The sequence below is a fragment of the Puntigrus tetrazona genome, chromosome 18 (genome assembly GCF_018831695.1).
Source record: "Puntigrus tetrazona isolate hp1 chromosome 18, ASM1883169v1, whole genome shotgun sequence".
In the NCBI taxonomy this organism is placed as follows: domain Eukaryota; kingdom Metazoa; phylum Chordata; class Actinopteri; order Cypriniformes; family Cyprinidae; genus Puntigrus; species Puntigrus tetrazona.
Window position 1 is genome coordinate 21,754,243 of NC_056716.1, and position 15,250 is coordinate 21,769,492.

Below are 15,250 nucleotides of genomic sequence, written 5' to 3' on the forward strand. Positions count from 1 at the left end.
ATTAGCTAGCTGGAGTTTGTGTGTTATAAATGAATTCGAAGTAATAAAAGTTAGAGCGCACACCAATTAATATACATTTTCTCTTTTGACTTAACATTAGAGTTGGAGCATTTATGTTTGGTGCTCCAAAAAGCACCAAACGGCTTAAAAAAACTCAGAGCGGAGATTTCGAAGTGTCACCTTTTGCTGTACATATTTAGATGTACAGGACATCGCAATGGAAGACGATTTTGATAACTTGAATGACGAGGACATCGATGACAGTGTCCCATCACACATCTGCCTGATGCACACACATCACACAACGGAAGCGTGTGAGCTCTCAGACCATCAGTGTGCAAGAGGTAAAAATCTATATAAATACTGTTTGTTTTTCTTACACAAACCGCTCGTTTCGTGTCTTTAGGCCATCAATGTATCGTTATGGTGGGGTATGGTTTCTCTGTGCATGTTTTTTTTTTCATCTCATGGAGAAAGTTCCCTATATCGACAATTATATGGCTCACAGACTACAACGGTTTGACTTAAAAATCTCACAATTGGATCTAATGAAGAAAAAAGACACCTACTCCTTAGATGTCCTCAGGGTAAGCTGATAAACTTCAAACTATAGTGTGCTAACAACTAAGCAATTGATCTGAAAGTTTAATATAAGTTTCGCCATTTTCCAAAGACACAGTGCTTTCAGAAAACCTATACCTACGTTTTTCATCTTGCTTGTTTTCTGCTTTTGACCTGCTTAATTAAAGCAAACGGCTTTCTGTTAAGCACCGTAATGTGTATACATACATTAATTAATTAGATTTACACAGATTTGTGTTGTTAATATGGTGATTGAAATCTCTTCTGCTGTTAAATCAGCTTAACCACAAAGGAAATTTCCCTGTAATTTCAGATGGCGTTGTCATGTGCTGTTCAGACTGGTTCTCACCGATCCGGCAAATGCCAACATTCTAAAATTGGCTGTTGGATTTAGAATTGTGAGTTATTTTCGCGCTGTGTTGACAGAATTAAAACGTTGTGACACGGATACACGCAAAAACCCAAGAACAGCTGAAATTTGTTGGGTTACTTAACATTCCACAGGTCTTGGTAAAGTGAACCTGGTATATCTGCAGTACGCTGCCATATACATCTCTATTCTTGATATACAATATGGCAGAGTTCATGAGGAAGTCAGGCTGTCCGGGGCTTAATTAACCCAGCCATAAAGGACAGCTCGTTGCCGTGGTGAATGTCATTGAGGCCTCCGCTGCTGAAGTTCCCAAAGGGATCAGGGCTAATTGCAAATACAACCTTAGCATGGGACATTGCCTTGAGGAGACATGGAAGCAGCTTTATATGCCTGTTAATGAAGCTACGGAGAAACTGCCGTTCGCTTCGAGATTGGATGGCTGCAATTCAGCGGCTTCAATCATTTCGCTGATATATGCGGTATTCACCTAGATGATAATTAGATCTGTTTTAGAGAGGCGGTTAACGAAGTTACCGGAGTGTGAGAGTGCATGTGTGCAAACGAGCGTAATCTGACTTTATGAAATGATAGACAAAAATAAAAATTTGAACGGGTATAGGGTAAAAAAAAATGGACATATTTCGCCGGGTCGGTGTAGACCGCTCAGTCTCACACACATAAAAGGCATTCACTCCCACACAAACATAAAAATCGGCTGCGTCGAGGAAAACAAACACCCGTCTAAGGAGGTCATGTTGATTCAGTCGGTTTTGGAACGTGTCGTGTGCACCGCCGTGCCCTGTGTGGGTGCGCTAGTGTTACTCTCCCGGGGCCCCAAATGTGAGGATTAAGCTAAATGAGTTTGTCAGGTTCACTGTTTCAATCCCCTCTACTCAACAAAAGAAAAGGCACTTTTGGGATTTTAATATCCTTTGCTCTGCAATCCTGCTTTCTTGCAGCTAGCAGTTTATGAGGCTTATTTCCCCCCCTCTTTGCAGTGGCGAGATTAGTAAGAGGCGAAGAAAGCAGTGTTTGAATTTTAAAAGCTGTAGGGTAAAATGGATTCCCCCTTTTTGATTTCTATCTTTCTGTTTTAATCAATTTCTTTTTTACTTTTTTGTATTTCCACCCATTTCCTTCGCTCTGTCTTTCTGCCCAGATGATTTTTTTTTTATTATTGATCTGATGACATTTACAAAAGCAGCTTACCTTAACACTGTACGTAGAGAGGAAAGCATGGTTTTAACGATGTGGTGAGTGTGACACTTTAAACAGAAGAAAACCCTCACATTGTAACACACACACACACACCGAGCAAATCAATAGAGTGCATGTGTCATCCGTATAACAGTGATGTGTATTGGCCTTTTGATTCGTGCTCTGTTGTGAGTGTCAGCCGCACTGTTTTTGCCCTGAGAGCTGCTATATTCGCTCCATCTTTCCATTTTTATGACCACCCAGCTGCTCTGATTCTTCTCATTCCAGTTCATCCACCTTCCACTCAATCACCAATTTCAACTTAATTCATGTTCAATCAATTTATAATTTCATGTAAATAAGTTTTAGAGCAGATTCAGAGAAATTTATGCTCACCAATGGATGGCATCGGAACGACATTTCAAACAACACAATTTTAGTTCCTTACTTTTTTATAGAATTACATACAACGGTATATAACACAATAAGCAGTACTCTGTAGGCTATGCATTGGAGCATGTGAGCAGCTGCTTAGCAGTGCTTCTGACAGGATAATATTTCAGTGTTTTGCTGCCACAGTAAAATGATGCAATGCTTTGATAAAACCTACCTAAGTTTTTCCACTTTTCTGGGATTTAAAGATGATGCTGGTGCTTTTTGTCTGCTTTGATATGTATAATTTATCTAAACTGCTTTGTGATAAGCCCTGAGATGAGATGTGTGTAGTGTACATGAATTAGTTAGACGGGTCCTCAGGAGATCTGACTCAGGATCTCTGCTATGTTGAAAGCGGTAAGAACTGTTGAGCAAACACTGAATCCCTGGCCTTGGTGCAGGCGCTGGGTTCTCCCTCGTATTTCGTGTTTAGCTTCATTTTCTCTCTATCCCTTCCATATCTCGTTGTCTATCTGCCATATTGACACAGATGCAGGATTTCTAACATGTTATGTTCGGAGGTCTGGGACTTGTGGGCAGGTTATCTATATAGCGGTGTCAGAAAACTCAAAATGAAGTTGAAGGATGCAAATATACAATGAATCAATGCAAACCAAACTTGTAGAAGTGAAGCCTATTTTTCATATAAACCTATATCATATGACTTTTGAAAGTCATATGGACTTTTTTTTGGTGCTTCTTGATGTTGAGTGAAGGAATAAGGAAAAATGCAAGGCTGGTGGTTGATGAAGCTGATGCATGAAGCCGATGATAACATATTGGAATTAGGTCTCATGAAAAAATGTTTTCATTAGAATATTAGAATGAGAGCCTTTGATACAGAAATATACAGTGCATATATAGTTAATTGCAGACCGCAGATGTTTCATTATTTAATGAATGTTTCCCACTGATACGTTGAATTCCCCCTGATACAATTCTAATAGTTTTCGTGTTAATTAATTCTTCTGTTTTTTATGTCATTAACGCCCACAGCGCTTGAGAGTGGAATCACAGTATCACCTTCTATGGTGTTTTTCTATTGAAAGTGTCGCACATTTTGTTGGAGTAGCTAGCCTGTACAAAATTGTATTAAATAAATCTGTTCATAGACCACAAATAATGTAATCTCTACCACTATATTTGAAAGCATGGCGATTTAAGAATCAACCACTACTGCATCAATCCGTTCTTGTATTCTGTAATAATAGACACCAAGCTGTTAGTGTCAATAACGCAAAAGTGACAAAATGAGAGCCTTTTATGCCAATGAAGTGCTTAGGCAAGTGATTAATTTCTTAAAATAAATCTTGCATGGCAAGCTAGCTAAACGACGTCTGGTATTTTATATTAGAGCTGTTAGATGATTTGACTTAATGAAAGCACAATTTGTAAAGCTTTCTCTGTTTGTGTCAAATGTATCAATTATTCTTAAATCATTTTTGGTGTTTATTTGAAGTCTCCCAAGTGTCCTTTTTTTTAATTTGTTTATATTTATCTTGAAATAAGCTTGCATAAAATAGTTTTTGAGAATCATTTCTCATTCTTTTGGTTTACTTTGCTGATTGTAGTAAATAATGATTAAATGAACATATTAAGCAGGATAAAAAAATTTCATGACTTAATTAATTGTGATTTTAATCTCACATAAAAGGGTGCGATCGCAATTAAAAATTGTCATCTATTGACATACAGCCCAAAAATATATGATTTTATTGATCTCACACATTTGATGTGGATGCGATTTCATCAAAGTTGTAAAAATTGTCATATATATATATATATATATATATATATATATATATATATATATATATATATATATATAAAATATATAAATATAACATTTGAAGTGAAAGAAGAACTGCAATATTCAAGTATAAGTAAAATTAAGATTACTTGAAATTTTGAGAAATTCTTAGAACTAATTTGAACATTGTCAAATCCAGGTAAGGTTCAGCTATATGCATATATTTTGAAAAAAAAAACAACTCTATAACTGCTTAGAATAAATGACGTAGCTATGTAGCTAAAGCTTGAGATTCAAGACTTTTCCAAGCATTTTCTTCTCGCTTTATCCATATTTGGAGGACTCTTCTGGAATTACTTTCCATTGCTTACATCTTGAATGACAGCAGGTTAGAGCAGGTCAAATGAAACTCCTAACACATTATAGGTTACAACTACTCTATGCCTGAAGTGTCACATGGGCTTGATGGAGCAATATGATTCCTCAGCAACAAACGGTCGAGTAACCAATTTATCACTTTCACACGATTCTTATTAAACACATGTAGTCACTTTGGATCAACCGTAGAAGCTACATGCACACTTGTCATCCAGCAGACTGCTGTGAATTGTGCAAGTTGATATGTGGAGTTAGAGCAGAGGAGACGCCAACCTTGAAGGTGGCACTCCTTCATCCATGAATGCTTCATTCATAACTCCTCAAATGTATCACAGCTGGAAACCTTGAGAGGACCTTGAAAAATCACTCTCTTTTCATCTATATTTTATAAAGCCTTGTCAGATGGAATTATGGTATGTTGGTATGTTCTTGTGAAGAATTCTGGGAATTTATTGGGGTGGTTTTCCTCTGCCTCATGGATGTTTATCCTCCACTAGTTTGCATTTCGTCAGGGTCTGACTGCACTTAGCCACCGTGTTTGTTTTTGTCCTAAAAGCTTCATAAGCAACGGGAGGATTGGACTTTAAGTAAACAAGCAAACAAACAAGTTCTGTATTTCCAGGCAAGATAATCACGTAGGAGGCTGCAGAGGCTGGTACCCCTGAATAAACACTGCTCGTCCCTTCCCGGTTTGAGTCATGCTGCCAATGCAACACCCACACACACACACACACACACACACACACACACATTCTCTCTGACGGGTGTCGAATCTCGTACTTTGATCTTAGGTGGATGTTCTGATTGTTCTGTAAAAAGTACCGTCTTGAGAAGCGACGACACTGTTAATGCATCTAGCGAATACAACCAAATCACGCTAAATTAAACATGTTTCATTTTCTCCAAAATGGAATCGGACAGGCTTTTAATTTGTCGGTCTGTCAGGGAGCATCGCCACATCCATCCATTACGGCTCTGCCTGTCCTCAAACAGAAATCGATAGGAGGAAATTCTAGCTGTCAGATTGTCTTTAAAAATGTAGGAAGGCAGCTCATTCCAGTTATCACTTCAGAATGAAAGCAGAACAATGTTGTTACATCCCTCAACAGAAAAAAACTGTGTTACAGATATATGATTAAACTCTCGGTGGGCATCTGTCTGCTGTCTGGATGTTCCTGGGGCACCGAGATACGGCCCTGCATTTTCTTTATCTGATGGGTCGATGGTGATATTTCCTGTGCAGCATTCTCTGTGCCTTACCCTTTCGTTTTCTTGCACGGGGGTCGAACAAAATATGTGAAAATAACAAATTCTAAATGATTGCTTGCCATTTAGCGCAGAGCAATTTACAAGACCACATTGTTTATCTGGAATCTAGTTAATGAGTTGCTTGATCCCAGACAACCGGAGTGCTACCAGCTTACTGTACATCCTGCACCCTTTCTGTGTTCATTTTGTTCGTATGTCGCGCTTAATGAAACCTCTCTTTCTAAGAATGCCAAGAAGGAAGCAGGTTTTTGTTTGAGAATGACACAATAACTTGTAGTACAAGCCCAATAAGATCACGCTTGACTGATCGCATAGACTGTGTAAAGGAAAAATCCTATCCTGTGCTTAATGCATTTGGATAGGATGAAGCATTAATTATTTGATGTATGAATATTAATGTAGATGAATACACAATCACCTTTTACAGTGTTCAGTTATGATACCTAATGTGTTACATAATAAAATTAAACAAATTAAAAATGTTAACATTATATTTTTGAGGTTAAAATGTTTTTAAACGAATAGTAATGTATATGAACAATCAATGTTTGTGGTGTTTATTAATGATACCTAATGCATTAATTACCTAATAAGTTTATCTTTTTTTTAATGTTTAAATGAATACATGAATATTAATGTGGATGAACAATCAACTTTTACAGTGCTATTAATGATCCCTAAATGCATTACCTAATAACAAATTAAACCTTATATTAAAATGTTACCGTTATTTTTGTTAGAATGTTTTCGATGAAAATCAATGTAGATGAACGATAAACCTTTACTGTATTTATTAAGGATGCCTCAATGTGTTGCCTGATAACAAATTAAACCTTATACTAGAGTGTTATCATTATTTTTACATGTTAAAATATCTCAGATGAATATCAACATAGATGAACATTCAGCTTTTGCAGTGTTTGTTAATGATTCCCTAATGCATTACACAATTACAAATTGAATCTTATTCAACTCCTGTTCGACTGCTGTTACATCAAACAGAATCACTTTTAAAAGGTATTGTCTAGTTTAATAGATTTAATAGTGCCGAGACTCACTCAGAGTAATTCACATCTTGACTTTGGCCTCGTCTATTGCAATAGCACTTTATTTTATAAAATGTTCTCAAAAATGTTTCCCCCACCTCAGGATTTTTACTTTTCCAAATCTCGCCAATGCTATCCAGTCAAACTTGCAATTGAATCGATCTATAGTTGGAGTAGTCAGACATATTCTTCACCCTTTTTTCTTCTACTGCCAAATCATGAGAGCTAATCTTTATAACCTAGTAGAGGCCTCACCACTGTAATAACGCCAAACCAGCACGCCACTCACCCGTGGCCAAGATGACCGTCAGAGCCCAGAACCATTGAAAGAAAAGCCCAGCCCTGCACAGACACTTCATTAACTGATAAGCATCTGGTGAGCTCTCTTCTCTAAGGTCCGTCTCCCTCCTCATCTCTATCTATCAGTCCACAGAAAGCTAACGTATCAGTCAGCAGAAGGAGGAGGGTGAGGGGAAAATGCGATCCTCAAATCTGTCAGGATAATTGTGCGGCTGATAAGTCTCCCATGGAGAATCCATCAAAAATGAGCCTTCCTCCATAGTGGGTCTCACACTGTGCTAGTGTTGACGCAGGAAGTCAATAATGTCAATTAGCGTAATAAAAAAGACGAAGAAAAAAGGAAGAAAGTGATAAGCCTAATGGCGAAAGGCTGTTGTTGCTCAGATGGCACATGCTATTCCCATTAAAGATCAGATACTGCATTGTGAAATTGTGGTTTTGGGGTAGTCGGAATGATTTGGGAAAGACGGGAAACTCTTATATAGCTTCAGCATCAACAGCTTTATGAGGCTCATTTGCCTCTTAAAATGGAATCCGGTTGAACTTGGTCCTGGCATTATCATGAAAAAAAAAAAAAAGATCTGCCATTTTGGCCATATAACCAAGCCATAAAAAGCCATGTCACATCAACCAACTCAGAACGAGTCCTACAGGCATTAAAGATTAAATTTACAAGCCTCATCATCCACAGATACAACACCGCAGTGTGCTATAAAGCCTCTTTCCTCTAAATAATGTAAAAACATAAGGACATGTAATGGTCTAAGGGTGTTTTTGTGTGTGTATCATAGCAGCGCTTTGGTGGTGGGTGTTTGCTCTGGCCTGGCTCTGTGTTCCGAGGGCAGTAAATTGCTGTGTGTGAGGGAGGTAAAGGAAGGGTTACTGCAACCACAGATCTGCAGATTCCCTTGCCCCTGATTACAGCCTGCCCCTAGTCTTTCCCCCTTGCTAAAAATGTACAGCATAATGGCACATCAGTGTCCAATGGAGCCTAAAAATTCTCCTGCTTTGCATGACACTAAGAGAAAATAGCTTAATTATCTGTTGCAATGTATTTGACAAATCGAGTTTATGATGAATGTTGTGGTAAAAAATGATCTCTTTAACCACTTGCCGGAATAAAGCTGCTGACATTAAGGAAAACAATACTGAAAATAGATTTTTTTTTTTTTAAGAATTAAACACTTCTTATGCTGTAAATTTATTTTGAACTATACAAATCATCAGGAATGTTCCATTAGAAAACAACCTAAATCCTAACCTGTAATGCCTTCCTTCCAACTCTCTCTCTCTCTAATTCGGTGGATGTCGCAGGTCAAGCAGATCAATAAAGTATTGTATTAAATGCTGCACTCAACCCTCTTAACATATGCTTCAACTGAAGCACAATGATTCCTGAGCTTTGAACGAGGCACGTCGTAACTTTACTTTAAATGAGCAGAGATCGTGTTTCACATAATATTCTGTCATTAAGCACTGCATCAGGAGACGAGGCTGATGAGTTTGTGTGTGCATCTATGTGTGTGTGTGTGTGCAAGCCCATCACATATCTATTCATGTCACCACATTCCTGTAGCCAGATATTTGACCATGTGACAGTTCATTGCAGTTTAATTCACCGTATCAGAAAAGCAAAAAGTATTTGCTGCTTTCCATAACCTGCTATACGGTTATCAGAATTTCATAATTAAGTAAATGTGCTGCAGTTGAAAAAAAGACAAAAGGAAGGAGTTTAGTTTAGAGAAATACAAACCAAATGTTTTCTTTTTTATTGTTGTAACCTCTGTAGACTCCTCATAAAAATAGTGCTGCTCAAAATAAGGACAAAGAAAACTGCTGTTGGAACGGTCTCAATAAAGGAATGTCCATAATTCACACATTCATTTGAATCCCTTTCTCAATAAAGAAATGTGAAACCATGTTAATGTGAACCTGCAGCAAACCATTCAGTCACTGCAACCGTCTCGTAAGTCTTGCAAATTAACATCCAGGTGAGCCCTTGCGCTACTAATCTGAGGCAACTGTTGTAATGCGTTTACTATTAGCCCTAAAAGCCACTTAAATCATAGTTAACGCAGTACAGGATCTGAAAGAGACAGGAAAAAAAGCAATCGAAATTATCCAACTCATGAAACTGGATGGAAAAACCACAGGATAGTCAATCCGATTTGTCAAAAAACCAAGAGGAACATTAGAGTAATAGTCAGAAGGTTAAACTCAAAAGGCAAGCAGGATGTCTGTTCTGGAAACGTACTGTTAAATGCTTGCTGCAAAACTATGGCGCAGCCCAAAAAACCATTTGGCTGAGAGCTGCAGAACAGCAGACTCTGTAAATCCAGCTGCTCCATTCTCTCTTGGTGTCCATCCTGTGTTTTGCAATGTTTTGCCTCCTATCTCTTAAGCCAGTCTCATTTATTGCAAGTATAACATTTGGCACAATACAAATTCTTGGTGCTTTTAGAAGATAAGCCTTTAAAGATCAATCAGTGGACAGTTACTTAGAAAGTTCTCTGTATAAATGGGACTTTACTGCATCATATACAGCATGGTCTAAAAATCACAGGTTGCCCCTTTTCAAACAAATCTGTCTTCGTTTGCAATATCGTTTCAGCATCGTCACATTTTCCCATCTTAAATAGGAGTTACAAGTTAGAAAATAGTTTAAATTCATCTTCACTTTTATATAATCTGTTTCTTGTATCATCCCATAGTGGATTAATTTATATATTTATATTAATATATTTATGTATAAGCATGTACAAGAAAACCAGTCTCATTTTTGCACTGGGTACAAAAGTAATTGCTGTCTTTTCTGTTGTGCATTCTATTGCATGTTTTCATGATGAACAGAAGAAAAGACAGAGCAGGAGAAGGCGGTAGGAATGTTATATCTGTGTTTCCTGTACCTTCTCCTTTGTGTGAGTTTTGATCATGTAGGATTCAGGGATGGTGCTGATGGTTGTGGGGCGGGAACGGTGCAGGGAGTTACCGATGCTGTTCTCTGCCCAGGGAGCAGAGTGTGGTGGTCTGTAGGAGCTGAAGCTGGGTTTGTAGGTGCTGTTGTGATCTCTCAGGCTAGTTAATGTCATTCCACTATCACCTGGTATACTTGTCCCTGCATGGATGGTGGGAACATTCTCATCCGTCTGAATGACCTCTATAGTCCTAGCAGCTGCCACCGTGCTTCTTTGCTGGTGCCGTTTACGCAGCTTGTAGAAAGCTATGAGCATAACGGCAGCAAGCAGGGTGACTGCCACAAAGCAGCCAATGATAATCTTGGTTGTCTTCATGACCTCGTCAAGACTGGCAGGTGGGCGTGTCGTTCCGCGTACAGTCGGTACAGAGACCTGTCGAGGTGTCTGAAGCAAAACGGTTGGTGTAGAGATAAAAACAGGCTGAAAGACGGAGGGGGAGGCGGTTACCGTCTTTGGCTTGATCACTTCCTGTGAGGTGGGCTCCACTTCCTCCACGGTCACTGTGGTGAAGTAACTCAGGTTAGAAGTGTTGAGCTCAGCTGCAGTCACATTCAGGTAGGCTGAAGCATTGGAGTTGCCAGCCATGTTGGTGACCATACAGGTGTACACACCTGTATCCGCTGGCAGCACATTGGAGAAGTTTAGCGTCCCGTCGTTGAGCACTGATATCCGTGGGTGATTAGAGCCATGGGTCAAAACTGTTCCATTTGGCAGGAGCCACCTAACTGACGACATGGGGGCTGTGCGACATTTCAGCTCAGCTACACGTTCAGCTGAGATGTTAAGATCCCTTGGGGCATCCAGGATGAAAGGTGCTGAGCACTGGAAAGTGCTCTGGTCCACCTCCACCAGGTAGCGTCCGCGCAGGTAAGCAGGGGTGTGGCAGCGTCCACAGCAGGTGGAATTAGTGGGAATGTACTCCCTTAGCCACCAGGCCAGCCAGACTACATCACAGTCACACCTCCAGGGGTTGTGGTGCAAATGGAGTTCCACCAGATAACTCAAGGGTGCGAAAAGGTCATGGGGCAAAGAGCTAAGGTTATTATGAGCCAGGTTGAGCTCAACCAAGGCTGTGACATCATCGAACGCATTTCTCTCTATGGTGGTGATCCGAGAGTTCATAATCCACAGTTTTTTCAGGGATTTCAAACCCCTGAAGGACCCAGGTTTTATCTCGGGGAAGTAGTTCTCAGACATCTCTAGCTCCTCCAGCCCTACCAAAGGGGTCAGGACTGGCATCTCCCGCAGGTTACACATTCCAAGGTTTAAGTATTTCAAGTTGTATAATCCCTCAAAAGCTCCTTCAGAAATATACTCCAGCTTCTTTGACTCTCCCAGATCCAAGCGCATTAGAGAGGGAACGCGATTGAATGCGTAGGAAGGTATGCTTTCGATGGGGTTGTTCCTGAGCCATAATTCCCGCAGTTTAGACAAGTACTCAAAAGCGCCACTTGGGATCACTGTCAATCGGTTGTCGAACAGCTCCAGTGTGTTGAGGCTGTTGAGGCCGCTGAAGGCCCCCACCTCGATCTGCCGAATAGAGTTCCTACCCAGCTGTAGCACCTCCAGGTGGCGGAGGTGTTGAAAGGTGCCAGCTTCAATTGTCTCTATGCTGTTCTCCATCAGGTTTAAATGCCTTGTGGTGGCAGGAATGCCAGGGGGCACTCGGACCAGGCTGCGCCTGGTGCACACCACCTTAACGAACTGGTTACCACAGGAGCAAACACCAGGGCAGGTCAGTGGTCCGGAGGGGGCGGCACACACACTCCACGATCGCACCATGAGGTAGACTGCACAGAGCAGGGCTGCGTTCCAGGCACGGTGCACAGTTACCTGCCACAAGAGACTCATGATGTGGCGCGTTCATAATTCAACATCGCGTGGGGATTCGGCTGGGGTACGGAGAACAGTGGCCCTACCCTGGTTTGAGCAAGACTCTGCATCTGTTTGCCATCGACAGTGCAGGATGGTGCTGCGTTAAACACAGAGAGGGAAAGAGAGGGAGAGATGGGGGGGCAGAGAAAAAGATGAGTGGAGAAGGGAAAAAAGCTGACCTACAGAATAAATATATTGAAATAGAAAGCACCTACCTCATTAGCTCGGAGTTGTCCTTAGTATAATCCTTTATTTTGAAGCAAAACCCTGGCACCGTTCACGCATGCTTCCCACTAAGATCACTGCACAGCATTTTCAGCTATTTCTCTTGCAAAAGTAAAGTGGATCGTGAACTGATTTAACAAAATGGCCCCTATTAATTCCAGAGAGAAGCAGCATTCAGTGAAACTGGTTCAAGAGGTAAGGCCCAGTCAGCTAAGCAGGTGCACGGATCCAGTCAGCTTGGAAAAGATCTCTTCTCAGCTCCCCCATTGATTGTCCTTGGAAGGCGACGCTGAATACCACTGAACAATTTTCACAAGACTCCATCACCGAAGTACATGCACATTAAGCCAAGAATACTATAAAAAAGAGAAAAAGCAGAAAACAGAAGAGGGAAAAAATCCCAAAGTCTTCTCAGATGCGTCTTTCCCCTTCGCAGTAGACTGAGCCGTATATTACATTTTTTTTAGTTTGCCATCGTCCACCCCCCACGACACTTGTTCAGCTGATTAGCCGAGTGTTGATGGATCCAAAAAGGCTAACAGACGTACACTGCGGTCATTCCGTCTTGCTTTTTTAACTCACTCCGCTCTCCTGTCTGTCGCTGTAGCAGCTGCGGACTGCCGCGTGCACAGTTAGCAATAATCCATCAATTTCTCCAGAGGGGGGCTCGGGGTGGTGTTGCGGGAGCAGAAGGGGGAGGGGGAAGGAGGACGGGGGGAGCAGCAGCAACAGCAGCGCAGCAGTGGTGAAGCTCTCTCCCTATCCGCCGATCGTTTGCTCCTCGTGCTCTCTCTCTCTCACTCTTTCTCTGTCTGGCTTCCTCTCTCTCCTTCTCCTCAGTGTCAGGAAAAAAAGGATTGATGCCGCCGTGTGACGTGTGGCTAATTTCAGAGAGATACCTTGAAGAGGATTCCGTAGTTTGCCCTCCCTCCCCCCGTTGTGGATCCTGCGGTATTCCTTTATTTTCCCTTGTCTTGAGGTAGTAAGTTGTGGCAGTTCGCCTGCTCTGGCTGTGAGGCTGCGGGTTGGCAGCGGCTCTGCAGTGGGAGGTGGGCAGCAGAAAAGCACGCGAGGGAGAGAGAGAGAGAGAGACACGCAAACACGCTCGCGCACACAGAGAAGACCGTCAACGGCGACAGTGGCAAGAGCAGCGGTCCTCACCTCCAGCGCTCACCCTCCTCTCTGTATTTCTCTCTGTGTGACTGGGTTGCAGGCGGCAGAGTCTTTCTCCTCCTTTTGTCCTTCAGTGGAAACGTGAATGTACTGCTGACGCATCCCGCTCAGAGCAGTGCATTGGTTTGATGCAGTGTTCTTGTGTATTAACACATTCTCCCCCTCCTCGCCGAGTGCACTGCCTCTCTCTCTCTCAGACGCTCACACACCAATACACACTCCAAGTCTTCCTGATACACTTTTCACTGTTTTTTCCTTCTCATTCTTTGATTCTTATTGTCTCCACTTGTCTTTCTACCGTCATCATTTAGTTTCTCCTTCCCCTCTTTTCAAACTTTCTTCTCATGCTTTCTTGCGGACGTACTCTTTCCAATTCTTTCTTCGCATTTTCTTTGTTAATCTCTTTTGCTCTCATTTTTGCTATGATTCTGGCATTCTTTTTCATCTTGCAATGCTTTTGTAGTATGTACTAGTGTTTTTAATTGCATCATGTAAAATTTTCATTTGAGAACTATGGAATGGAAGAGATGCTTCTTGGAAATACAATTGTGTAAAGTACATTTGCATTAAGAATGCATCTTCGTACTTTCATTTGAGTACTCCAGATGAAAATAGAAAAGCAAATAAAGACAGGCATGAGGCTATAGCATCACTGGTATGACACCATCTTTCTGTGAATGCTGACTCTGCTTGCATTGGCTGGCCAGTCTTAAGGGACACCAGAAAAGCACAGCCTAGTGAGAAAGAAGCAGAAAAAAGCTTAATGAGAAGCAGCTTAGGTGGGTAAGGTAAGGAAAGTAATAAGGTAGAGATGTGTGCTGAAATTACAAACCTTGAACAAGAAAATTTCACATTTCCCTGATTCAGTATATGTGGTAAATCAAATGGCATTTCCATAATTTACTTCGTGTTGTTTCAAATAATTTTTTCCGAATGAGGCACAGAAAAGAGAAAAGTACAGGTTCCAGACAACAAGCTGAACTGCTGTCATAATATGATATATAATATAATATAATATAATATAATATAATATAATTATGAAGAATTTAATTTTTGTGAGATTAAAAAAAAAAGTAGAAATATCCTCTCAATAGAAAAAAGTTTTGCTCGGCAAGAAGAAAAATGAGGGTTATTACTAATATTATTAAAATTGTTCAGGGGCTGGTACTGACACCTATCAGTGTGGATGTATTATTGCTTAAGCTGTTGTCAGTTACAGATGCCATTATTTGCCATTTATTGCACCCACAAAAGTGTCTAGTAATAGTTTACTGATATATTATTGTAGTATTGGTCTTGTGATCTCAAAATATCTGCCCCCGTAAGGCAACCAGTTCCATATAAATCTGATCAGCTTTAATTAGGGATTTTTCATGTTATGGGAGACATTTTAAACACATTTTCAACAGTTAATTTTCTTTGTGCAAAACTTTTTTAATGAGGGAAAAAAAAAAAATTATATTATCGTTCCTGTCTACAAACATTTGCACATTTGAGTCTTAGTAGTAATTACAGCGCTAATCTGTTATGTTTTCCCTTTCATGCAGAAGCATTTATAATTCACAAATTCTAAGCGAACAAATCTCACTTTAAATAAAACGTCCTCAATCGAACTCGCACTCACATTTTTCTCCAGCGGTTTTATAGAAAGAGGCTTTAGACTACTGAACTG

The 15,250-nt window shown here is 40.5% G+C and overlaps 1 protein-coding gene and 1 long non-coding RNA gene across 2 annotated transcripts in view; one reads left to right on the top strand and one right to left on the bottom strand.

Annotated features, from left to right (window-relative positions):
• The window catches only part of LOC122323089, a 140,576-nt gene that overhangs the window by 59,797 nt on the left and 65,529 nt on the right, over positions 1 to 15,250 (top strand). The window lies entirely within an intron of this gene.
• Positions 9,062 to 13,740, bottom strand: lrrc4.2 (leucine rich repeat containing 4.2). Its single transcript, XM_043216742.1, has 2 exons — positions 12,396 to 13,740; positions 9,062 to 12,277 (listed from the first exon to the last, which is right to left on the bottom strand). The coding sequence occupies exon 2, from the start codon at positions 12,154 to 12,156 to the stop codon at positions 10,216 to 10,218; it is 1,941 nt and encodes a 646-aa protein (XP_043072677.1). The 5' UTR covers positions 12,157 to 12,277; positions 12,396 to 13,740; the 3' UTR covers positions 9,062 to 10,215.

What these genes read in the sequence shown, in the direction of transcription:
- lrrc4.2 (XM_043216742.1), bottom strand. Translation starts at nt 12,156, where the DNA reads ATGAGTCTCTTGTGGCAGGTAACTGTGCACCGTGCCTGGAACGCAGCC.